We start from the raw sequence: 23554 nt of genomic DNA, 5'->3' as shown, positions 1-23554 counted from the left end.
TGGGAACAGTCCCACCCAGTCCTCTTTCTTGGCTTTCTCCAGACCCTGTTCTCTGATGATTTGGATGCCTTTTTACTTCTTAATACTGGGAGGGTATTTTTCATATGGGAGATTTGCTTCCTTCTTTCAGTGGGACGAAGGAGGGTGTGAGGGTCCTTGAAGTCGCTGTTTTGTAAGTAATTTAATTAAGATAATCAGTATGCCAGAGGGGCACATCATGGGGTACCCTGCTCTTTCTCCCTAGATCATTGAGGGGAGGCAAAACTCTACCCCTCCCCATCTTAGGTTTTCAGCTAGGACTCTTAAGGAAAAGATTAACAAGAGAAAAACAGTTAATGCATGCAGTGCACATCCCGAGAGAAACCTACAGGAAAAGTAACTCAGTGGCAGCTTAGAATCCAACTTATTTACCATCTTCAATAAAGGACAGTAAATTTGCAGAGAAGTGACTGGACAAAGGAAAACAAATTTAGGAGCCAAGGGAAGGTAAACAGAAGGAGGGAAGTAATGGAGAAAGGTTCGTTTGCAGATTCCACTGGTTCCCCTCTGGGCTGGTAAATGTCAGTCTCCAGTAAAAGGAGAATTTATATCCAGCCTTTAGGCAAAAAAAGGTAAAAAGCCTATCCTGTGTTGGCTCCTGCTTCCCTCCCCCCGCCCCCGCCTGGAGATTTTATTTTTGAGAAAGAAAGAGAGAGGGAAGGAGGGGCAGAGGGAGAAGCAGACTCCCCGCTGAGCAGGGAGCCCAATGCGGGACTCCAGGACCCTGAGATCATGACCTGAGCAGAAGGCAGATGCTTAACCGACTGAGCCACCCAGATGCCCCTTTTTCTTTTCTAACTTGAAAACTTAATTTATACAAATAACTACTAAATACAAAAAGATTCAAAACATCATAGTTATTTTTTTCTGGCAGAGTTTAAATGCACATAATGGATAATTCCAAAGAAAATGCATTTTCCCTGCAGTGTTCAGAACTAAAATTCTACTGAAGTCATTGCCTCTAACTGCGTTGGCTGCTTCTAAATTATGTTCAGCTCAAAATAACTTCTGTGACAGGGGTGTCTGGGTGGCTCAGTCGTTAAGCGTCTGCCTTCGGCTCAGGGCATGATCCCAGCATCCTGGGTTCGAGCCCCACATCAGGCTCCTCTGCTGGAAGCCTGCTTCTTCCTCTCCCACTCCCCCTGCTTGTGTTCCCTCTCTCGCTGGCTGTCTCTCTCTGTCAAATGAATAAATAAAATCTTAAAAAAAATAATTTCTGTGACAAAGTGGCATAGTTGAGGTGTCCTATTCTACCTTTCATCATCAAAATTTCTGGGACTTTTTTTTTTTCCCTTACATCTAAGACTGATTCTCTGCTTGGTGGTCGTCACATGCCTGAAGCTTCTCATTTGGACAGTATATTTATTGTGGAATGAAATGGGGTGAGGGGGCCACACAGGGAGGAAGGACGAGTTTGATTCCTGTTACATCACGTCAGGCTGCTTGTCAAAGGTGTGTGCCTTGTAACCATTTAAACCTTAGACGTGCTTGGGTTCCATACCTTTTAAGATGACTTCCAGTCAAAAGTCATCCCAATCCAGAATCTAGAAATAGGATTCTGGGTTGTTGAAAATTGGAAGGGACTCGGCACCTGGCTGGCTCAGTCGGAGGAGCACACGACTCTCCGTCTTGTGGTTGAGTTCTGGCCCCATGTCGGGTATAGAGATTACATACCTAAGTAACCTTTTGTCACAAACTGGAAGGGATTCTCAAGATTATAAAACTCCAAATACCTTTATTTTTTTTTAAATGGTTTTTATTTTTATTTATTTTTATTTTTATTTTTTTTAAAAGATTTTATTTATTTATGTGACAGAGAGACAGCCAGCAAGAGAGGGAACACAGCAGGGGGAGTGGGAGAGAAAGAAGCAGGCTCCCAGCAGAGGAGCCCGATGTGGGACTCAATCCCAGAACGCCGGGATCACGCCCTGAGCCGAAGGCAGACGCTTAACGACTGCGCCCCCCAGGCGCCCCCCCAAATACCTTTAGATCTGAAGGAGAATGTGGTCTCTAATTGAGAAAGCAAGAAGCAGGTATGACAGCTGCTGTCAACATCAGACAAGACCCTTCCATGATTGTGATGGAGACAAAGGTCGGAGCACAGACAAACATACAAGGCCTCGTGCAAACCACAAAAATGACCGCACATCCTTGTCTCGGCTGATTGCTGCTTCAGCAACTACAATTTTAACCCGCTCTGTTCTACTTCCTTATAAAAATTGGAATGTCTGATCATGCAACAGTGGCCTGATTTCCAACAGCATTCATCCAAAGCAACCTTTCCTTCTTAGACCCTCTCCCAAACCCCCAACACAAACTGAAATCCTATAAATTCCTCCCACACCCTCTCACTGAGACACCCCACCTCCCAGCCTCCCCACAGTGTGTGGGCTCCGTGCTGCTGTCACAGGTACCATCAAATTCAACTTGGTTCGGCCACAGGTGGGCTTTAGCTGGTGGGGTCCAGCATGGCCACAAGCAAGTCAGAACGCTATCAGCCTCCCAGCGCTCATTCCCATCCACCCTGAACTTGGCTCCAGACTTTCAGGTAAGTTCCCCAGATACAGCAACGTCCTCAGCATCTAAAGCCAAAAGGAACTTCCTGCAGATTTCTAAGAACTTAAACTGAAACAAAACGCATTCCTGTTCCTGTGATTTATTGATAGGTTTTCGGTAATCAGGTATTCACAGAAGGGAACAGTCACTCCATTGTGTGATTCATAAGCACATTCCATCCTCCTTCTCGTCTTAACTCAAATCTTTATTGCTTTAGTTCTGTTTATTTTCCAAAGAAACTCCTAAAAGAGCTTGGAGAATTCTGGGGTTCTCCCACAGTTTTCTATAAACAAAGCTTTGCATCTCTTATAAAATGTCTCTGTTACTGCAGAATGGAAAAACCACAGTTGTATGCACGTCAGTGGCTCTTCATTCCTCTGGGACTCTGAGCTCCTACTTACTATGGATTCAAAGCCTCAGCTACAAGAAAATGAAAAATACTGACTGACAGCATTTTAGCGATGAGGGCGGAGAGAAGAGAGAGAGTGTAAATGGCCTCAAGTTGCTCCTTAGGAGACATATAGGCCTCTTGGAAGGTGACCGTAGGATTAGTGAACTCATTTCTCTTCCCTGAGTAACTTGAAGGCCCACTCACCCGTAGCTGATAATTAGGAAAAGTTGGGGGGCCGGTTGCAGGCTGGAAAAGGTCTTCTCATGAGGGTAACTGACAATTCTTAGCGTGGTGCCTCATTTCTTTGGCGAAAAAAGAGAAGCCTTTGGAATCTCTCACATTCACTAACTCTGTCTCTCCTTTCCCCTCTCCTCCTTCCCCCTCCTCTTACCTCTTCTCAGTCTCCCTTTCTCTCTGTGTGTCTTTCTGTCTCTCTCAGTAATCCCTGGCATACACTTTCTGTGATATTCACCCTGGGAGATCCTCAGCCAAAGAGGGGCTAAAGTCTGTATTTTCATGTTTTTATAGCCTCTCTGCAGAGGGCGAATGCATGTAGCCCTGCTTTGGAGGGTTTGCCTAATAGGTAGCAGGAAGAGAGGCTGCAGGGCATAGATTCTGGAAAGAACTCAAGAGTGGTCCTTGTGACCCTGACCTCTTTCCCGGGATCCTACTATTTCCCTCTGTTCAGTCCAACCTCACTTAGTTGGCTCCCTAAGTTCCCTGCCTGCCCCTCTTCTGTGTTCCCGGAACTTTCCATTTAAAAAGGATTTCCAGGAATATGACTCAGAGATGTCCCCACTCGACCAGACCTCAGCATCTTCTTGCTACCCAGGCACACTTCATCTCCTCCACCTCCGCGAGCCCCTCTACTACACAGAATCCATCTGTATCTTCTCCAGGCCTCCTCACTTCCTGTCTAGCCCCCCCACACGCATGCAAACCCCGGTGCAGCAATGCATCTAAACTGAACGCAGGCTTGGTCGATAGGGGAGTGGTGTCCCTGTTACGAGGCGGACATATCGTTAGGTCACTTCTGATTATGGTCAGCATGCCAGCAGCGTGTGCCCCAGAAAGAGCAGTTAACCGCAAAGCTCCCTTGCAAGCCACTAAATTCTGTACTCTACCTGGTGCCCGTTCGCCCTCATCCTTTTGTCCCAGCCTGTTTAGCGAAAGAAACACACCCGAGACCCTGAGCCAGAGCCCTCAGGGCCATCTCCACAGTTCACGGAAAGCCCGCGGCCACATCCTCACCTGCAGCTTCCGAAGAAGGATCGAGGCAAAGCCCCTGCGGACCTGCAGCCGGTTGGGAGAACGCTGACCCTGCTCCAGAGCTACTGGATCAGGATCCGTTATTTAGAAAACCCTCCAGAGAAGCAGAGGCCCAGGTGAGTTCAAGCAGCAGCACTCCGGGAGGGACGGGCGGGAGGGGATGACCTTGTGCTCATAAATCATCTGGTATGTGTCACGGTGGAAACTGTCCTCAGAGGCTGTTGCAGGGGTGGGAAAAATGTGTGCTGAGAACACAGAAATGTAAGCAAAGGAACCAAGATGAACCATTTAACACCTTCCCTCCTCCATCCCCGACAAGCACAAGAAGTTATACAGGAAAAGAAATGAAATCAGGTGCGATGCTTGGATCCATAAAATCACAGCTTCATAACCAACAGTATCGGAAACATTGAACGGAAGGGACATATTTCTATTGTATGAGTCAGGGTCCTCCAGAGAAATAGAACCAACAGATATATACAGATACGTAGAAAATGATGTGTTAGGAGGGCTGATTCATGTGATTATGGAGGCAGAGACCCCCCTGATCTGCTCCCTGCAAGCTGGAGGCCCAGGAATAGCGGGGGGTAGATCCAGTCCAAATTCTAAGGCCTGAGAACCAAGGGAGCCAATGTCTGAGGGAAGGAGAAGATAGAGGGCCCCCCCACCTACTCAAGCAGAGAGCAGACTGTCCTTCCACCGCCTTTTTGTTCTAGTCAGGCCCTCCGTGGATTGGATGATGCCCGTCCACGTTGTTGAGGGAAATCTGCTTTAACAGATCTACATATTCAAATGCTAATCTCTTCCAGAAACATCCTGACAGATACACCCAGAGATAATGTTTTTCCAGCTATCTGGACATTGCTTAGCCCAGTCAAGTTGGCACATGAAATTAACCGTCACAAGAATTAAATTATCATTGACTTCATTGATAGGGCTTTGAAAAGTAATATCTAAAAATGGGTATGTCAAGAAAGGGCAACAGAAATAGGTTATAGACTTGGGGTGCCTGGGTGGCTCAGTCGGTTGAGCAACCACTCTTGATTTTGGCTCAGGTCATGATCTCATGGGTGTGTGGGGGGGTCTGCTTAAAGATTCTCTCCCTCTCTCCCCAACCTGCATGTGCACGCTCTCTCTCTTTCTCTCAAGTGAATAAATAAGTCTTGCAAAAAAAAAAAAAGTATGGTATAGTCTTGAGAAACACCTAGATAAATGCCAGATAAAACAAGCAAGCAGGTGAGAAGGCTGTTTCTGGGGAATGAGGAGAGGTGGAAGTGGGACTGATGCTTTTCTTAAAAGCTCTTTAACTGTTTGGATTTTTAAAAATTTTAAAAATCTATATGGAGTACTTTAGCAGAATAAAAACTAATTTTAAAAAGAGAAGGAGCAGAGGGCCTGACTGGCTCTGTCGGAGGAGATGACTTAGATAAATAAGTAAATAAATCACTAAACTTAAAAACAAAAGAGAGACGAGCCAGTGGTCGCCTCGGGGAAGGGTTGATGAAGGTCAGGTAGGGAGGAGAGTAATCACTGGATTTGATCAGTCTACAGCACTGGGAAATTTGAGCAGTGGGGAAAAGGGCAGAAGAGGCAAGTCCTGACATTTTGCCTTTAGGTTTGTTCCATATAGAGCACATTGCATTCCTCAGCTCATATGATTTTCATGTCTCAGGGGGAGAAGGTGTTTCCAGTCTCCAGAGGGCCTGGGAGTGGCAGGACCTTCCCCGGAACAGCCCCACATCATACAGGCATCTCACAACGCGAGCCTGGAGGGACAGGGCATGTCAAATCTGTTGCCTTTGGGGGTCCGAGGCTGTTAGTTTATGTAGAAATGACTCGGAGGTTACCCGGTCAGAACTGTGGCTGCCACATAGCACGGAGTTCGGAGGGGAGGCAGGAGAGGCTGAGAGGAAGGAAGCAGGGAGACCACTAGATCCTACAGCATTTTCTTGACCAGAGGAAGTGTCTGAACTTGGTGCTGGGGTCACTAAGGGGACATTAAGCAAAGAGTGACACGATCAGATTTGCATTTGGGAAAAGTCATATGGCAGGCTGGTGAGTCAGCACTGGTAGTGAGGCTCCCGCTTAACGTTCTCTCTCTTCCTCTCCCTCTGCCCACCCCCCAGCTCACATTCTAGTTCTCTCTCTCAAAAATAATAATAATAAAAAGAAATAAAATCTTTAAAAAATAAACATGTTTTTCCATATATTTAAAATTTTTCATAACAATAAGAAGTTTAGCCCAAAATAAGGAAATGCGGGCTGAATTGCTTGCAGGGTAGTAACTTGGAGAGACCTTGAAAACTGAATCACAGGTGCATTTCCAGCCTACCTTTAAATTTTCAGCCCACAGAAGCAATAGGATAACAAGTCACCCTCTTCTGAACCCCTGCGGTGTGCTAAGCACTTTACTTGCTTAATCTCATTTCATCCAGTGCCTCTCCAAAAAGGGTATTATTAACAATTTTCCCAATTTAGAGGTAAAAGAAGTGAGGCTTGAAGAGGTGAATTACCTGGCTTAAGGCCTTACGTCTCAGTTTAGTGGTGTCTTGACCCTCTTCCTTTTCCACCCGATTGCCTTTTATTTAGTAAGCTCATCAGTGTATATTCTGGCCTTTGCACTGAAGACCCCAAATGCACAGAGCCTTCATCTCTCTGGAAAACTTCTTTCCCCCCAAAGTAAATGCCTCTGGGGCCTGGGGGCAGGCTTTGCTGAGAGCACTTCCCCCTTCCTTCTTCCCCTGGCCTTTAACTGTTGCCGCTGGGGCCTGGGGCCTTGAGCAGCTCTGTCACTTGGTAGCCGGGTTCATTGGTGCCTCTTCCTCCAAGATCAGAGGTCAGTACTTGTGACGGCTCTGGTTCCCCTGAGAGAACCAGCAGCCAGGAGGGCATCTGCTCTCCTTCTATCTCCTTCCTCCCCAGTCCTGGGCCCTCTACCCCTGACCCTTTGCTCTCTCCAGCTCCTTTCTTGTGCCTTCTCCTCTCGACTTTCCTCTTTTCTCCTCCAGTTCAGTCCCCTGGTTTCTGTCTCTGCTTTCATTGCGTCGTCTTTATTGTCATCGCAGAAAGTGAATACAAATTACTATATTTGGGGGAAAAAGAGGCTTTTTGGAGCAGTGGTTCCAAGACTTGTTCATTGACACGCAACCCATTAATGGGTACTATGCCTCACAATTCCCTTCTCCTAAGATTCTGTCGGGGTTCTAGGGCCTATTTCGCGGCTCTATACATGCTTGACCAGACCGGGCACGCACGGACCCAGAGCGTGCAGTGGCAGGAGGTGAGGGGGAGGCTTCAGGTGCGAAGGTCTGGAGCGTTCCAAGTTGGAAAGAGCTGTAGGGAGGACGCAGAAGTTTATCTAAAGAAACTTCGTGATGTCCTGTGCATTTATCTCCTAGGCGGAAGTTCTGACGACCGTGGACCCCCAGCAGCCTGCTGCCCCCGGAAGGCCGGAGATGGCAGTTTCCCCAAACTCCTGCCTCCCCAGGGGTCTGCTCATCCTCACTTTCTTCCAGCTGTGCAAGCCGGATTCGGGTAGATCCCGCTTGGGTCTCCCTCTCTGGTCCCCTCACCCCACCCCCGGGCTGAAACCTCTCAGTAAAGGTGAGGCATCCCGCGTGGCTGTCGCTGGCGCCCTCCGCGGGGGTCCAGGTGTAGGAGGAGCCACGGTCGCTGAGACCGACCTTGGCGTCGGGGCTTCCCGCCCTCCGCCATCCCCCCAACACCCTGTCTGCCCGCCTGGTTTTCACAGCGCACTTCGACGTGATCGGGCCAGCGGAGCCCATCCTGGCCGCGGTGGGTGACGACGTCGAGCTGCCCTGCCACCTGTCCCCGAACGTGAGCGCCGAGCGCATGGAGCTGCGGTGGTTCCGCAGGAAGGCGGCGGCGGCGGTGCTCGTGCGCCGGGACGGGCGCGAGCAGGCCGGGGAGCAGGTGCCCGAGTACCGCGGCAGAGCCACGCTTGTGGACCGCGACATCGCGGCCGGGCGTGTCGCCGTGAGGATCCACCGGGTCAGGGCCTCGGACGACGGCGAGTACCGATGCTTTTTCCGGCAGGACGGAAGCTACGAAGAGGCCAGCGTGCACCTGAAGGTGGCCGGTGAGCGCGCGGGGTTTGTCTTTCTCTGGTCACGTCCAGGCGGTGTCTGTTTTCCTATGGCCCCGAGACTTTGGAAATCACCAAGGCTTTGCCCAAATCCCGTTTAGGATGGAAAAGGTTGGCAGGCCTAGAGTGGGAGGTGACTCGGAGGGTGTTTGAGAGTGGGGACAGAGCATTTCCCATGTTATTAGTTGAATAAACGGAGGGTGTAATGGCTATAGAACATTCTTTTCCGCGAGCACACCGTAATATACTTGATCCGGTCTCAGAACTGAACATTGAAGTCGTGTCTATTTTTCACCACCACGGAGAGGCTGTGGGGTGCACCCTTTGAGGCTGCCTTATGGGTTAGTGCCTGAGGACGGATTTCCTAAGATCCTAGAGCGTGGCTGCTCCTTAACATCCTTGATCCACCTAGAAGAGTTTTTGGGTTTTGTTTCCTTTTTGGCTTCAAGTCCAAATCCAAGGTGGAAACCATAATGGAAATGGTTAAGTGTTCAGGAGGAAAGTATGCATTGAGCTCTGACTTTCCCACTTGCTAGTGAATGGAAGCAAACACATCTCTTCCTGAGCCTTATTTCCTACTGTAAACCTGGGCAGGCATCTATCAAACGAGATTTTGCAAGAATGAAATAACATTAGACAATACCTAAGAAAGTGCCTCGGCGATGCTTGCAGAAGGGTTGTGTACTTGTGAGATATTAGTACGGTGCCTCAGACTGCCCTGGAATTTGCAGGATACCAATGTATTGCCTTTATGTATATATTCAAATAAAGGTAAGGTTTAGGGGCACCTGGGTGGCGCAGTCGTTGGGCGTCTGCCTTCGGCTCAGGGCGTGATCCTGGCGTTATGGGATCGAGCCCCACATCAGGCTCCTCCGCTGTGAGCCTGCTTCTTCCTCCCCCACTCCCCCTGCTCGTGTTCTCTCTCTCGCTGGCTGTCTCTATCAAATAAATAAATAAAATCTTTAAAAAAAAATAAATAAAGGTAAGGTTTCAAAAATACTTGGGTATAATTTGGGTCCCTGCCTCAAAACAGGGTGTCCCATGCAGAAGCATTATGTATAACTCACATCTCCTTTTTGGGGAAGTATCTTAAAAGTTGACTATAAAATCCTAGAGATTTGATAGCATAAAACTGTCATTGTTACCTTTTATGAGTGATAGACATCTCCGAGAATCTGCTGAAAGCGGCGGCCCTTTTCCTGAAAAGAATCCACGTTGTGACATAGACACACACCGTGGAACATGGATTTAAACCAACAGTGTGGACACGTGTTTGAGGACTCTTCTCTGCAGCTTGGTGTTTGTCTGTACTCTGTAGAGTTGTAAGAAAATAATCAGGCTGAAGACAGAAAGGAAAAACAGCCTTACGTTGATATACGTTAGGACATAACTGTGTGTGGGGAAGACGAGGTTGAAACTCATTTAAGAAAATCCCTGAATCAGAATCAGAAGTAAAGGAAACTTAGATTGTCAGCCACAATCTCAATGCAAAGAAAGTCCAGTCCCCCTTCTCTTCAAGTACTCCTCCTTGATCATCCTCAAATACCCACTCGTAGTTCTTCTTCTCCTCAAAGTCTTTTCACAATACTTCCCACCACAAAGCCCTCTACCATCTCTGGAGCTCCCTTACCCGCCTCTAAACCATTGGTCTCGCTGTTCCTGCTGATTAGAAAAGTTCCCTATGTCTGTCCATCAAACTGCCTGCATTTCAAACCCTAACTCCCAATAGGGCACCCCCCTGATACACCCCCCCCAATACACCCCCCCAATAGACCCCCCCCAATGAGGTTCTGAAATTCCTTTTATTGATACCACAGCTTCTCTGTGGCACGAGACAGGAGACAAGTCCCTCTCACTCCCAGTCCCTGCGCGCTTCCTTTCTCAAGAGTAAGGCCCGCTTCTCTCTCCATAGCTCTGGGTTCTGATCCTCACATCCATATGGAAGTTGGAGAAAGTGGAGAGGTCCGGCTGGAGTGTACCTCAGTGGGATGGTACCCAGAGCCCCAGGTACAGTGGAGTACTTCTGAGGGAGAGACGTTTCCATCCACATCAGAGTCTAGGAATCCTGACGAAGAAGGCCTGTTCACTGTGGTGGCTTCAGTGATCATCAGAGACCCCTCCATGAAGAATATATCCTGCTGTATCCGGAACCTCCTTCTTGGCCAGCAGAGGGAAGTAGACATTTCCATACCAGGTCAGTGAAATCAATGCTGGGTTCCTATCGGACACAGTTTCAGAGCCATATTACCTGGGACACCTGCCCAAGGCAGGCTCTCATGGTACACTGTCCCCACCTAAGCTCCTGACCACTGACATGAAGGAGCTCCAGCAATTTCATTAGAAAAGATTCTAAATGCATAAAATCTCCCTCGATCTCATAGAAATTCCAGATTTTCTGTTTTAGGAGATATATTTTAGATACAGAAGCTTTGTCTCTGGGGGCCTTCTCTCCTTGAGTAACAAGAAAACCCACTTCCACCCTTGCCCCTCTGTCTTCCCCACCCCATGCTAGAGCTCTCTGTCTAGGTTTCCAGTGTCCTCAGGAAAGCAAATCTTCTCATTATTCCCCCCAGGCTGCCTCTGGTTCAGGCAGGAACCTTGCCTTATTCTTGGGTCATCCAGTCCCATTCTGTCACACACAGGTGACATTTTCCCTTCCTGGTTTATGTGCTTCATCCCTTTGGCTCCCATCCTGCATTGATAGTTAAGTAGGAATTTCCACAATAAAAAGAAATTGATCCATTATCTTCTTTATTTCCCAGGTCCTAATTGAAATGACTCTTCTTTTCTCCTTGCCCGTAATCAAAAGTTTATTGAAAAACTGACACCAAAATAGATCACTGTTGTATCCCTTACAAAATTAAATATAATTACATGATCTCGGTACATTAATTGGAATTACTGAACCGTTCAGTCTTCCTGCAATATAACAGAAATTCAAGAGGTTGTGGGGGCCAGTAGTGTTGCTTTCTTATGAACACCCTTCTGTGAGTCTGCCCTTTCCTCCTGTCAGCTACCACAGGACTGTTGAACAGCCTACACAAAGAACCACTGTCCGAGCATGGCCGAAATCCAGAGTGATCTCGTAGCAGCCTTGACATTTTCCACCCATAAAATAGGAATTTGGGCTTTGAACTAGCCATTTCTTTTCTTTTCTTTTCTTTTCATTCCTAAGATTTCATGTATTTATTTGACAGAGCGTGCACGAGCTGGGGGAGGGGTAGAGGGAGAGGAAGAAGCAGACTCCCCCTTGCTGAGCTGGGAGCCCAATCCCAGGATCCTGGGAGCATGACCTGACCTGAAGGCAGATGCTTAACCAATTGAGTCACCCCGGAGTCCCCTAGCCATTTCTTTTTATGGTTTTTTTTTTCCTTTTCCCCTTCCAAGGGCGGGTGTAGTAAATCCCGAGCCAAAGGCATGTTGATCCTTTCGCAAGCCCAGCCAGTCCCCATCTCTAAGGTGACACCAGCAAGTCCAAAATGACTCCTGTTCATCTTCATTCTCTTTCTCTGCCCTCTCCTACCTAAGATCAATCTGAAAAGCTTAGAGCAGCGGCATTGGAAGCACAATCTTTCGCTGTGGGAGGAGCGGGAGAGGGCCACTCAGCCTCTCTCCCAACCCCCTTCGACATCAGAAGCAGAGCTGGACTTGCTCAGAGTCGCACCACAACTCCTCCTTGGGCATTGTGTTTCAGCTCCCTTCTTCCCAAGGTTGACTCCCTGGATGGTGGCAGTGGCTGTCATCTTGATGGTCCTAGGATTTCTCACAGTCGGGTCCGTAGTTTGCACTTGGAGACTCTACAAGGAAAGATCCAGACAGAGAAAGGATGAATTCAGCTCTAAGGGTAAGTCATAGGCTGCTTGTCAGGCATGCTTCCGAGTGGGATTGGATCCAAGTCCTTTTGGATGGCTGCCAATGGGGAGGATATTTGATTCCAGAATTCTGAGAGCCAAGAGGGGGGATTATAAGGCACTGGAAGCCACTGATACCCAATATGAAGGTCCGGGGTGTAGAAGGAGTCAAAACCAATGCTAATTGAGATATTAGACCTGCTGTTCACTCACTTACCCCCCTGACTCTCTCCTCACTTCTAACTCGGTTTCCCAGGAAAGATTAAAGATCTGATCCCAAGCCAGTAGGAACTTCCTGCACATTTCTTAGAAAAAAACCCATGATCCTTGTTCCTCATTTATTGATAAAGTTTCAGTAATCAGATGGTCATGAATTAGCCCTTTACTCCTTTGTGTGTTCCTCACACCAGCTTTTACCCCTCCCTCATGTCCATTCTAGAAGGTGAGTAAGGTATTTCTGTTTGTTTTCCAGAGAAACTCCTGGAAGAGCTCAGTAAGTTCTCTCTTCTTGTCGTTATTTCACCAACAAGCTGTTCTCTCTCTCATTAGAACACCCGTCACTGATTGTCTCTCTCTCGTTGCAGAATGGAGAAAGGCCACGGTGCGTGCAGGTCAGTGGCTCTACCCCCCAGGGACTCAGAGTTCTGTCATACTTGGAAATAAAAACACAAACCCATTTTTGTGGTGAGGATAGATAGGGGAAAGATGATGGCAAACGGCACTTTCCTTGAGGCATATAGAGGGCCTTTGGAAGATGTTTAAAAGAGAAGCCCCTCTGACAGGGACCTGTTAGGCATTGGTGACAATCAGCTCACAAATCACCCTGTGACTGTTGACGGGTCACAGGAAGAGGCCAAACAGTTCTCCTTCTGAAGGGACCTGCCAACTTCTAGAACTGTGCTCTATTTTTTTTTTTTTTTGAGAAGAAAGAATAGGTCTTGTGACCCTAATGCTCACTGATGCTCAGAGTACCTCTCTCTCTGTCTCTAGTTGATGTGACTCTGGATCCAGACACCGCACACCCCCACCTCTTTTTGTATGAGGATTCCAGATCTGTCCGACTAGAAGATTCACGTCAGGAACTGCCTGAGAAACCAGAGAGATTTGACTCCTGGCCTTGCGTGTTGGGTCGTGAGACCTTCACATCAGGGCAACATTTCTGGGAGGTGGAGGTGGGAGACAGGGCTGACTGGGCGGTTGGGGTGTGCAGGGAGAATGTGGTGAAGAAAGGGTTTGACCCCATGACTCCTGAGAATGGGTTCTGGGCTGTGGAGTTGTATGGGAATGGGTACTGGGCCCTCACCCCACTGCGGACCCCTCTCCCATTGGCAGGACCCCCCCATCGGGTTGGGATTTTCCTGGACTACGAATCAGGAGACGTCTCCTTCTACAATATGACCACTGGGTCCCATATCTATACTTTCTCCAATGCCTCCTTCTCTGGTCCCCTCCGGCCTTTCTTCTGCCTGTGGTCCTATGGTAAAAAGCCCCTGACCATCTGCCCAGTCGCTGACAGGCCTGAGAGAGTCACAGTAGTTGCTGATGCCAGGGACTTCACTAAGGAGATCCCACTGTCCCCCATGGGGGAGTTCTCTGCCTCTGGGGATACAGATACCCTCCATTCTAAGCTAATCCCTACCCAGCCCAGCCAAAGGGCATCTTAAGGAATGTCCCAGCCCAACTGCTTTCCTTTGTCCTCAGCCCTCCCCTCCATCACCTCTGAAGCACCAGCTGCCCGCTCCACCCAGCTGTTTCTGCCTGTTGGGTAGGGAATCAGCTGGCCTTGGGGAGGTTGTGTTGCGGCTGCTAGAGAGTGTGGGGTGTGGGGCCTTCCTCATCTTTTTCTGCGCTGATACTCAGGGGGCAGGGAGGTGACTCTGAAGCCGCTTCTAGCATTCTTCTATCCCCAGAGGCCAAATCCCCAGCGATCAAGATGGGGTTAGTTTGGCATGGGGTTATGAGAGAAACATCTGGGTGTCCAGAATAGGGATGTGTAGAGAAACAGGTTTTAGGCAAGCAGGAACCCCAAAAGGTTCTGGGAAGAGAAGAGTCAAGGCTGAAATCCCATAAAGCAATTCGGGGGGAGGGACATCAGGATGGAGGACCATGAGGGGAACCCAGGCCAATGATGAACACCTGGCCAGCTTCTAGACTTTTTGGGCCTGTATGTCCAGCTTTCTAAGACACATCCTGTGGAGGAAACTGACCCTACTTCTGCGGGATCTGAGCACTGGCATGGGGGCCTGGGGAAGGGATGAAATGAGCGGGGCTGGGGGCCAGACCGAAGATCTGATCCAGGGGAGAACTTCAGACAAAACCCAGGTTGGGTGTCTGGCCGTGTCCCAGATCCTGCTCTCCTCTCTGCCACGGCCTCTCCCCCCGCCCGCCCCCCACTCGGGGCTCATCCCAACCTCGCTCTGTGGACACCACACAGGTTTCCAGCTCTCTTCTTCCTTTCCGTGTAGACTCTCTCCATCCCAGGGCTTTCCAGGAATCCTCCTCAGTGACATCACCTCTTTATCCGCCCGGGGCGGCCTCGGGGCCCCTCAGCCCTCCTCCCAAGCTCTGGTTTAAAGCCCTCAAACACACCTTCAGTTCACTCCCCCCGCAGCACACGAGCACCCCCGCCAGCGTCCACTCCCCCCACCGCGCGTTCCCAGAGGCTGCTGTTCCCCAGGCCCCCGCCGCCGCGTCCCTGTGTCCCCGCGTGGGCGCCCCCAGGCCGAGCACGGCCCTTGTGTGCATTTTCCTGGATGCACGGGCTCGCCGAGCCGACGGACTGCGGATTTATCTGGGCTCACACCTTCCATTTCCATTGCCTTTTTCCAGTTTGCAGAGTATTTTCGCCCAGGGGTTTAACCTAATAAATAAGTCTGTTGATTGCTGAAGGCAGCATCTGCCCCCTTTCTCTATCCCAGCAAGTGCAAGTGAAATAAAACCAGGAAAGCACCTGCGTGTCCAGGACTCATCTCTAAGCCGGATGGCGGTGGGCTCCCCAGGGCAGGGGGCACAAGGGGCTGTTGTCCCGTGAGGCTCTAGCTGCCCCGTGCCAGCGGCTGCCCACCCTCAGCCTCTGTTCCGGGGCGACTCCACGTCTACTCCTGAAAAGGTAATTGACTCCTGGTGTAGTGAGTGGGGTCACCTCTTCAAATGTTAACACTTTTCCAGGAGGAGGAAATATTTGGGAAATTTTTAATGATAATGCCTTGTGCTTGGAAAACCAACACCAAAAACACTTGGGTAATCTTTAGAAACCCCTTTTCCAGAGGGAAGTCCTATGGATTCCTACTTGAAGAGCCTTGTAGTTCAGTGAGATGCCCATTTTCCCGTGTCGCCCCAAGCAGGGGTTAAGAATGGTCTCCTTCACAGACGGTCTGACCTGAATGCAATTCAACCAGCCCTGCTGCCCAAAGGGCCACAATGGGAGTCTCCAAAGGTTCACCAAGTGGTGGGAAAATCACCTCAGATGTGTGTCTCCCACTAAGAAATCATCGAGATCAGATCTATTACGGATCAAACAAGAAATCCAAATTCCAAATTTTGTTCACCCTAACATTATTTCCATTATTGTGCCACATTACATTTCTCATGATTAAGCTAAAAACCAACTTTTCTAAATTTTCAGTCTACTAACTACCCTCACAGAAGACTGTGACAAATTAAAACCCAATGTTCTCTCTTCGGTGGCAATTCTAAACACCAGACAAGTCTATTATTACCACGTTCACTGTGATTTGTGACATACGACATTGTCAACAACTCTCCACTACTCACCTTTGCTATTGTCAGCCCCCAGGCTCCAACTCTGTTTAGGTTTGGTTATGATTGTGATTAAGGACTTGGGGTTCAAGACCTACACAATAATATCTAGGTAACCGCATTTCCATATACATATTGCTAGGTTATTTTAAAATGAACCCGCATGAAGGCTTATAAATCAGGAGACCACACAAGTATTATCTGGGGGAAGGGGTGGAGAAGAAGATGTAACGAATGAGAAGTGACTGTCAACATTTATTCCGTCTGCCTCCTTTCAGAGATGAGAAACTGAAGCCAGGAGACATAAAGTGATCTTTTTAAAGCATATAGTCTGTATCCAAGCCAGGACCTGAACAGGGGTGTCCTTGCTTTCTGTGTCCAGGACATCTTCTGTGGAACAAATCACAGTTGAGAGCAGGACTAGAGGCTTAGAGAAATTATCGAGGTGGGCCTCACTGGCCTGGGAAAGTCTTAGGCATGAAGAGGGTCAGGACAAGAAAAAAGCAACTAAGCGTACCACCTTCTACTCGGACGAGGGCTGGCACCTGGAGAGCCAGATAGAAAGGGCCCCTTCTTCTGTCACTTCATGGATCTCCAACACCCAGTGTCCTTTCCATGCCCCTGCCTCAAACACTTCTCACCCCACACTGTCCCCCTGGGAGAAGAACATAATTTATCACAGCTTTACATGTTCGTTTGTGTTCAAATTATACTTTGAGACAGTCAAGAAAAACAAAGTCCAAAGTTCTTTAAAAATACTTGGGAACCTCAGGCAGTTGCTCTGCTAGTTTAATGTATAATGTGTATCCTGACATGTATATGTGAAATCTCACCCCAAATAGACGGGGCTGCCCCAAGAACCCCTCTCTCAGACTAGAAAGAAAGACAATGATAGGTTTTAATCATCTCTGTGACTCCCCGCCCCTTCCCCCATGATCCTTGACTTCCCCAAGATCCATGATTTCCTTGATCGTTCAAGGAAAATGGTCACCAGACACAGTATTGAGCTGACAGTAGATTCACAGGAAACATTTGTGTCCTTCCTTTCCACCCCCACCCCACCCCCAGCTCTAGCCTCTTTGCATGAGACACCTCTAAGGAAGAACTTATCTGATGAGCCTCTCTTTCCAGCTGGCACCTGCTACCAAGGCCTGGAGGAAATGATCAGCGTTGGTAGTTCTAGCTTTATTTCTGAATTTTCTCAAAGAGATGACATTGGGTGTTGCTGGATCTCTAAACCCCAGAAAGCTTATCTGCATCCTTGAGAGATATATCTGTCCTCACAAAATGCTTCCGTACGACCTCCTCCCATACAACTGCTCCAACAACCGGATTTTAACATTCTCTACAGATAATTTCCATCTTACCTCCTGGAGAGGTGGGCCTCTGGCCTTTCAGGTCCCAGGGAGCACTGTCCTTGGGTTACAGGCATCCCTGGCTACCACCAGTGAGTGGCACTGAGACATCGCAGTGCAGGTGGGCGCAGACAACCCGAGCCTACAGCCCTTGTAAATGGTGCTTTGGGCTCCTGCGCTCTATGATTCACACGTATTTTGGGCCAGAGTCCTGCACCATACGGGCCTGAACTCTTTTTTGAATGTGGCTGCTCCACCTTACCCTGAAAGATTCAGCCTTTTCCTAAAGCTAAACCCTAAAATAATGATCTCAAACTTGTGTGCACAGAAGAATCGCCCAGGGGTGGAGGGGAAATCTTACCTAATGCAATCCCCAGGTGGAACTCTCGGGTCTGAGGCGGGAGGATGCTGGCAGCAACGACAGGCTTTGACCTTTCACCTCCGGCTGACGGCAGGGCGGCGTCTCCCTGAAGAATTGCAGGGCTGCTGTGCTTTAAGCGGGTGCCTCGCGAACTTGGGCGAGCCTCGGGGTCACATGGAGCGTCTGTTACACACAGCTTAGGGGACTCTATCCCCAAAATACCTGATTGCGTAGGCCGGGATGGGACTGAGAATTTGCCTCCACCCGGTTCCCTGGGGATTGGGATTTGATGTGTAATTGAAGAGATTAGCGCTGTCGTTCTTCAACTGAATTTAAATGTGACTTACGCAGCGAGGAAAGCAGTTTCTCAGGTGGACAGAGGCAAAAGTGACTCGTCTAAAATCCTGCAGGCAGCTAACTGACCAGTTCTAGCTTTGGTTGAAACTCGCAGTCGGGTTTCCCGACTTCTAGTCGGTGCTGCTCTGAGCACAGGATCCTGGCTGTAACGGTGGGCCATGTGACCTTAGGTCTGATCCGAAAAGGGGCGGCAGTAGAGGCGAGGCATCCAGCCCCCCCCCCGCCCCCGCCGGCCAGGTTTACTAGATACAGAAACTACTCACCCCTTTTTCTTTTTAAACTATTGATTGCAGTAAAACATCTATACAGTAACGCCCGCAAATCCTCAGTGCATAGAGGTAAATGAACTCAGAACGAGCAGCCAGACCAGCCGGCCTCCTAACCCCGGTTCCGGGAGTGCGGGGTAGAGGGGAGGGGGATGGGGGTGGGGAGGGGAAGCGCCGGCTGGGAGATTTACAGGAGAGGCTGGGGAGGAGTTCGCGAGCACCTGCGGGCTCCGCTTCAGCCCGCGCTCACCTGGAACGTCCTAAAGCGTCCTGGGACAAAGCGTGTATTCCAGCGAGGCGGCGGCATTGTTTAACAGGATTCTGCCGAGAGCGGAGGGAGAGTGCTCTTCTTCCCCGGCATCCCGGCCCGCCCCTCCGGGGGGCCTGGAATCGAACCCGAGGTCGTACAGTAGGTGCCCCTCGGCCGCCCCGGCAACCGAGCGCCCCGGCGGCTCTCGAAGGCGTGCCTTCACTCTTTTACCCAAGAGTTCCCTTATCTTGCACCAAGAACCGAATAGTGTTTCTGGAGACCCAGAAATGAATTCGGAGCAAGAGCGACGCTAGGCGAGTCAGGATGGCCGAGCGGTCTAAGGCGCTGCGTTCAGGTCGCAGTCTCCCCTGGAGGCGTGGGTTCGAATCCCACTCCTGACAACGCAATGTTTTTGGTTGAACTAATGAATATATCCTGCTGCCTTTTCCTATATTCCCCATAGTGGAATCATCAATTTTTTAAAATTTTTTATCTGCGCTCTAGAATTAAGCACTATGTACTTAGAAGACGATTTAAGAACTAATAATTTTAATCTCATCTCCTCTCTCACATTCAAGGAATTAAAGGAATGTCAACTCCTAAATTACACTGATGTCCCCAGGGCCCCTCTTTTGTTTTTACTTACAGATTTCTAATACCCTTTTTTTTTTTTTTAGATTTTATTTATTTATGTGACAGAGAGACAGACAGCGAGAGAGGGAACACAGCAGGGGAGAAAGAGAGAGGAAGAAGCAGGCTCCCAGCCGAGGAGCCCGATCGCGCCCTGAGCGAAGGCAGACGCTTAACGACCGCGCTACCCAGGCGCCCCACTAATACCCTTTTCTTAATTCATTTCCCATCCCCCACCCCCATAAGAAATTACTGGAGAAAGTTCATCTTTTTCTTTCTAAATGTTTTTGCAGGACACATATTTTTTATTTCAGTGCTTGTGCTTTTAATTCACATAAACGACACAGTTTCATATATTCCATTCTACTTTCACTTTGTTCCTGTCCTACCATGGTTTTGAGGTTTATTTTGTTGCTGTATGCACATCTAGACCAATTACTTTTAACTGCTGCACAGAGATCTGCAAGCGTGTGTGTGCCTATGCGCCCAGGGATGACTCCCAGTTCGGGTCCCACGCCTTGCTATCAAGGTGCTATCGAGAACATCTTCCTAGTATTCCAGTTTGAGGCTTTCCTTGACATACGGCAGGAGGAAATGGCAGGTCATGAGGCTCTGACAGTTTGCAAAGTTTGCACTTCATAACAGGATCCAGGATCCAGGGAATGTGACTTAGAAACACAGAAATCCATGTTCAGCGACATTTTCCAGAACTATCCCTCAAATTCAAGTTTCCTGATGTCTAGCCTACTTATCTTAAGCATTAATAGCTAGTTACAAATATTAGCATACAATGTTTCTATTTTGAACTCCAAACTTGGACCCTGAATATTCTTATTCTCACATAATTTATTGCAAAGCCCCAAGTAATAAAAAATCTCAGGTAACTAGAATTTTCTTCTCACCGTTCCTTCTTAAAAAAGAAATCCAATCTAAAACCTGCTTACAAAGACCAAAAACAGGGTGAATCTGTTTTATGATAATGATGTTCAGAATCATTCTGCCTTCTCCCAAATTCCTCAAAATTCCCAGAAACGTTCATACATACACTGAAAGAAAAGTGAATTGGTATTTCTTAGAAAGATTATCATCAATAAGGTTAGAAAAGAACAACCAAACAAGGTTTCTCCTATTGCCTATTTATTCGGTCCATTTCTTCCCACTTCTAGTCCCCACTTGGGCCTAGGCAAAGTACGGCAGAGGAGGAAATGGCAAATAGGTGCAAAGAGGAGAAGCATTTAGAGATACTTGGAGGGTCAACAGGTTGGTTCAGTGCTATTCAGGCTCCATGGGCCCACCCTGGGCTCTGCCACTTATGGGTTGTATGGCCTTCCAGGCAAGTGACTCTTTAAAGTAGGGGAAATAGCTGAACGCACACTCATGCGGATGCTGTGCAAATTTCCTGACTTTGTATACATATGAAGTGCTTGTATACATATGAAGGCAAATAACAAATGCTTGGAAAATAATAAACACCAGATAAATGCAATTTTTTATTACAATAGGAGCACCTGCTGTTTGCTGGGGCCTGTGTGGAACTCCGGAGATCCGAGATAGCCTTTGCCCCAGGAGGCAGACAGGATGGCGACAAAGTCAGATGAAAAGCAAGTAGATGAGCGTTGCTACCCAGGGTGAAATGGGAGACACAGGAGAACCTCAGCAGTCCAGCGAGAGACTCCACTTACTTCACAACTAGTAAATTCAAATGCCTCCCTTACTGCTTTGGTAACACAGGGTCTTTTTGAAGAAAACAAAAATACCACGAAGCAAAACCAAAACAAAACCGAACAAAAACCAGGGAGCACTTGATACTTATCAACTGTCAGGTCAAGTCCATCTGTGGTCCTCATGAGGCCACAAATGATGAGGATGCCCAAAGGCCTTCGGTCATGTCCACGCAAAGAAGAGTTTCAGGTGCAGACACATCTCCTCCCCTCATTGCTTCCACTTACCTGCACGGGGCATCCTCTTTGTCGCCTCTGGTCACACGCCGTTCCCTTTGCCCGGGGCACTCTGTCCACACCTTCTCCCCCGCCGACCCTCTCCCCTGCAGAAGTTGTACGTCTCCTTCACACGCGGTTTGGGCATCACTTCTGGCACGGAGTCTGCCCGCACCTCCTTCTACCTCCGTCAGTCTGGGTTAAATAGCAAACCGTGGCCCACAGTGTCCCCACTCCCAGTGTTACTACATGCCACCATCTGACTGTTTGCCACCCCCTCCCCCAGCCTTTTTAGAGCAGAACTCGTGACCCACGTGTGTGTGATTAGCCTGGTGCTTGCCATATAACTGGCTCCGGACAAATAGGCGCTGGGCGGACAAACAAGCATTTGGTTGTAAGTCCTTTCCACTGGTACATAAAAATCACTTCTGTGATTGATACATGGAGAGTTAGAAAGGCTTTGAAGCTTTTGGGAGAGATGGTGAGAATTCTCACCTGGAATATTCTAGCTTCAGTAGCCAGTGCTATTTCCTCAATGGTACAGATCATGCCATCTATTGAGGGCCTGTGGGCTGGAAGCCGCCCGGTAAAGGTGTTCCTGGATGCTGATGGAGCAGGGGGTGAAGGTTAAGTCAGACTCAGTCACAGGATGAAATAGTGGTCTAGTGTTGACTTCTGCCCGGTGACTCAGCTGTCCTCTGCATTTGATAGAAGTCTGTAGTCTAGACCTGGAAGAAAGGCTTTCCTGAGCAGAGGATGGGAGGATGTAGTGAAAAAGAGGGTCTGCCTCTGCCGCCTATAAAGAAAAGTGGGGAGTTAAGCTGCAGAGTGAGTGGAGAAATTCTCCGTAAGGATAGAGCTGTTTCCTGAACTATTTCTCAAAGTATTGGGACATGATGTTTCCACAGATAGGACAAGAGATCATATTCAACCCTTGACCATCTACATTAAATGCTGTGCTCTGAAGGTAAAAGCAGGCTGGTGGAACTTTCTGTGCCCAGTGGTGGGGAGCCTGGCGGTGGGAGATGAGCGAGAGGGTTGGTAACAGCTACAGTGAGCTTCCACTTCTGGCTCTTAGTTTCTGTAGGGGCCCGGCTGCTGGTAGAACTCCAGGCTTCTTTCCCACTTCCTATTTTTTCGTCCCTCTTGGAGAATTCGGGAGTAGGCTCCGCAGCTCTTCTGGACTTCTTCAAGTCAGCCTGGAAGCTGCCATGTTCAAGTCAGCCTGTTCTAGTGGCTGTCCACTCTGATAATGGTCAGGTAGATGCTTTTCCCTGTCACCTTCTTTTCTGAAATCTTGGTGACAAGTATTTGTTTCTGTTTGATTTTTCCTTTCCCAAAAACTCTGGGCACAAAACCACCTTTTAAAGCACTTACTTATGGCTTGTGTTATGTGGTTGGGTTTTAGTGGCTGCTATGAACTGAGATGCTGCAGCTTATCAATCACTCCAGAGGCTGACCTTTCTAAAAATACTGCCTGCAGATTGTGAGAGTGCATCCGCTCGGAGTTCCCCCACGCAAGAAAATAGAATGACCAGAGATGATGATGTCACTTGTAGTTTAAACTTGGTGATTTTCCCTTCTGCATTCCCTGGTTCCTTTAGTATGTGCTAAAAATATATTACATGGAAATAAAGATGTTGACATCAAGAAAGTTAGAAATTCTTTCTCCCTAAAGAAAAGTAAGCTCATCTTTGTATCTTCTCGTTGCAAACAAACAGCCCACCCTCAGACCCATATGAAACACTTCAGTTAAATCCCGTAGGGGAATTTGCCCTAAATATTACAGTTTGATCACTCATCCTCTTTATCGAGGGTGGGAAAACCACAAAAGGCCCCGCTGGGATTCGAACCCAGGATCTCCTGTTTACTAGACAGGCGCTTTAACCAGCTAAGCCACGGAGCCAACACATTTTTCCTAATTCAAATCGACAGTGAAAAGGAATGATCCTTGCTTTTGTGTGCATTTCTGGATTTTCTCACCATTAAGGGTCAAGAGTAGCCCAAATGCTTCTCCCCCACCCTAAAGATAAAGCAGTCCCCGCTTCGCCCCCCTCGAAGACCTAAAAAGCCGCGCGGCTATAGGAAAACCAAGTCCACTTCCGGTGGAGCCAGAGGAGTTCTCCTGCCTCCGCTGGGAGTGTGACTTGAGGCCCAAGGTCAAGTTCACACCCGAACACTTCCAGCACCGAAAATTGCTCCCTCAGGAAGCGAGCTCTCGGTCCTGTATTCCACGGTGTTTAGTTCGAAGTCCAGTCATTCCTTACCCCATTTCTTTCCGTAAAGATTGGGTTTCACCTGCCTGCTTCTTGCTTATAACGTTAGGTAATGGAATTCCACAGTCGCACTTCATAATTAAAATACAAGACTTCATAATTAAAACCTAGTACTAGAGAGAAAGGAGCAGTCACCTGTCATCTGCAACTAC

General features: G+C 48.5%; 1 protein-coding gene, 1 long non-coding RNA gene and 2 other non-coding genes across 6 annotated transcripts; 2 read left to right on the top strand and 2 right to left on the bottom strand.

Annotated features, from left to right (window-relative positions):
- The first annotated feature begins 1922 nt into the window (after positions 1-1922).
- On the top strand, positions 1923-15160 carry BTN1A1 (butyrophilin subfamily 1 member A1). 3 transcript variants are annotated; one of them, XM_019809273.2, is made up of 9 exons: positions 1923-2587; positions 3388-4371; positions 7654-7858; positions 8007-8354; positions 10273-10554; positions 12055-12204; positions 12684-12704; positions 12796-12822; positions 13202-15160. In XM_019809273.2, exons 3-9 carry the CDS (start codon positions 7711-7713, stop codon positions 13873-13875), a joined length of 1650 nt encoding a protein of 549 aa, XP_019664832.1. In that variant the 5' UTR covers positions 1923-2587; positions 3388-4371; positions 7654-7710; the 3' UTR covers positions 13876-15160. The 3 variants fall into 3 exon arrangements, with proteins under 3 accessions (XP_019664832.1, XP_034515967.1, XP_034515966.1); XM_034660076.1 differs by having other exon boundaries at positions 1923-4371; positions 7654-7789; XM_034660075.1 differs by lacking the exon at positions 12684-12704 and having other exon boundaries at positions 1923-4371.
- Positions 15161-18877: 3717 nt separating this feature from the next.
- TRNAL-CAG lies at positions 18878-18960 on the top strand. Its single transcript has one exon. It is a non-coding gene; the product is annotated as a tRNA-Leu (tRNA).
- A 694-nt stretch (positions 18961-19654) lies between these two features.
- Positions 19655-22501, bottom strand: LOC117802201. The gene is made up of 4 exons (XR_004625258.1): positions 22073-22501; positions 21622-21854; positions 21139-21321; positions 19655-19857 (listed from the first exon to the last, which is right to left on the bottom strand). It is a non-coding gene; the product is annotated as an uncharacterized LOC117802201 (long non-coding RNA).
- A 457-nt stretch (positions 22502-22958) lies between these two features.
- Positions 22959-23032, bottom strand: TRNAT-AGU. Its single transcript has one exon. It is a non-coding gene; the product is annotated as a tRNA-Thr (tRNA).
- Between the last annotated feature and the right edge of the window lie 522 nt (positions 23033-23554).

This window comes from Ailuropoda melanoleuca, chromosome 5 (assembly GCF_002007445.2).
Source record: "Ailuropoda melanoleuca isolate Jingjing chromosome 5, ASM200744v2, whole genome shotgun sequence".
NCBI classification, from domain to species: Eukaryota; Metazoa; Chordata; class Mammalia; order Carnivora; family Ursidae; genus Ailuropoda; species Ailuropoda melanoleuca.
The sequence above is the reverse complement of the archived record's forward strand: the minus strand, read 5'-3'. Positions and strand labels throughout refer to the sequence as shown.

Excerpts from the sequence above, each read along its gene's own strand:
- BTN1A1 (XM_019809273.2), top strand. The coding sequence starts at position 7,711 with ATGGCAGTTTCCCCAAACTCCTGCCTCCCCAGGGGTCTGCTCATCCTC. Across the intron at positions 12,205-12,683 it reads GGATGAATTCAGCTCTAAGG|AGAAACTCCTGGAAGAGCTC; the intron begins GTAAGTCATAGG and ends TTTGTTTTCCAG. Across the intron at positions 12,705-12,795 it reads GAAACTCCTGGAAGAGCTCA|AATGGAGAAAGGCCACGGTG; the intron begins GTAAGTTCTCTC and ends CTCTCGTTGCAG.